General features: G+C 41.5%; 1 protein-coding gene across 1 annotated transcript; it reads left to right on the top strand.

Annotated features, from left to right (window-relative positions):
* The first annotated feature begins 295 nt into the window (after positions 1 to 295).
* LOC125230414 lies at positions 296 to 1,012 on the top strand. Its single transcript, XM_048135552.1, has one exon. It carries the CDS (start codon positions 296 to 298, stop codon positions 1,010 to 1,012), a length of 717 nt encoding a protein of 238 aa, XP_047991509.1.
* The last annotated feature ends 218 nt before the right edge of the window (positions 1,013 to 1,230 follow it).

Genomic DNA, 1,230 nt, shown 5'->3' with positions numbered 1-1,230 from the left:
CTGCGTAATAATAGTGGAAAGGAAAACACCGGTCTATGCCTGTTTCCTCGATTTGTCCAAGGCATTTGATCGAGTTAATTATAATCTGCTTTGGCAAAAGTTAAGTGAGACAGGTATACCGTCGGAGTGTGTGGAGCTGTTTAGGCACTGGTACAACAATCAGATAAACCAGGTCAGATGGGCGGGCAGTCTGTCCAGCGAGTATAGGCTTGAATGTGGAGTCAGACAGGGCGGTATAACTTCACCGAAGCTCTTCAACCTATATATTAACAAGCTGATAGACGGGCTGAGCAGCATGCATGCTGGGTGTTATGTGGGTGGTACTTGTGTCAACAGCCTAAGTTATGCCGATGACATGGTGCTGCTCGCACCGTCTGTCAGTGCGCTGGAGAAGCTGCTTGTTCACTGCGAAACCTATGCTTTGATACATGGTCTGGAGTACAATACGAAAAAGAGTGAGGTGTTAGTTTTTAGAGCGGGTAACATTAAGCCTTACTATGTACCACCAATTCTGTTGAACTCTAGCCCATTAAAAGTCGTGGATAAAGTAAAATACCTGGGGCACGTCCTCACGAGCGACCTCAAGGATGACCTGGACATTGAAAGGGAACGCAGGGCGTTGGCGGTTCGGAGTAACATGATTACTCGCAGGTTTGCTCGTTGCTCAAGTGATGTAAAAATTACACTATTTAAATCCTACTGTCAATCCTTGTACACGAGCAGCCTGTGGATCAAGTACACGAAACGAGCCTACAATGCCCTGCGGGTGCAGTACAACAATGCTTTTAGAATGCTGATGGGACTGCCTAGAAGATGCTCTGCATCGGGTATGTTTGTGGCAGCTCGCACGGATAGTTTTCAGGAAATAATAAGAAAAAACATAGTGTCTTTGCTAAGTCGTGTGAGATGTAGTCCCAACAGCATTTTAAGAGAAATCGCTGATAGGTTCGACTGTCCGATCTTGCACTACTGGACCAAGCAGATTAAAAGTGTAGCGGTATATGAAATATAGGAATGTTAATATTATAAATTAGTACGCATAAGTTTAGATATATTGTAAATACTAACACTAGATTAAGATTAGGCATGTTTACTAACTTTCTATGGATACCTTGTTTGTCCGAAATAAAAGATTTTATTATTATATTATATATTATTATTTATTATTATAATAGTAGCCTATTATACTTAATGTTAAAAAAAACGTGGTATGCTGTACTCGTGTAAACG

Source organism: Leguminivora glycinivorella, chromosome 10 (assembly GCF_023078275.1).
Source record: "Leguminivora glycinivorella isolate SPB_JAAS2020 chromosome 10, LegGlyc_1.1, whole genome shotgun sequence".
NCBI lineage: Eukaryota > Metazoa > Arthropoda > Insecta > Lepidoptera > Tortricidae > Leguminivora > Leguminivora glycinivorella.
Note: the sequence above shows the minus strand (reverse complement) of the source record. Positions and strands in the feature narration are given on the sequence as shown.

What these genes read in the sequence shown, in the direction of transcription:
- LOC125230414 (XM_048135552.1), top strand. Translation starts at nt 296, where the DNA reads ATGCATGCTGGGTGTTATGTGGGTGGTACTTGTGTCAACAGCCTAAGT.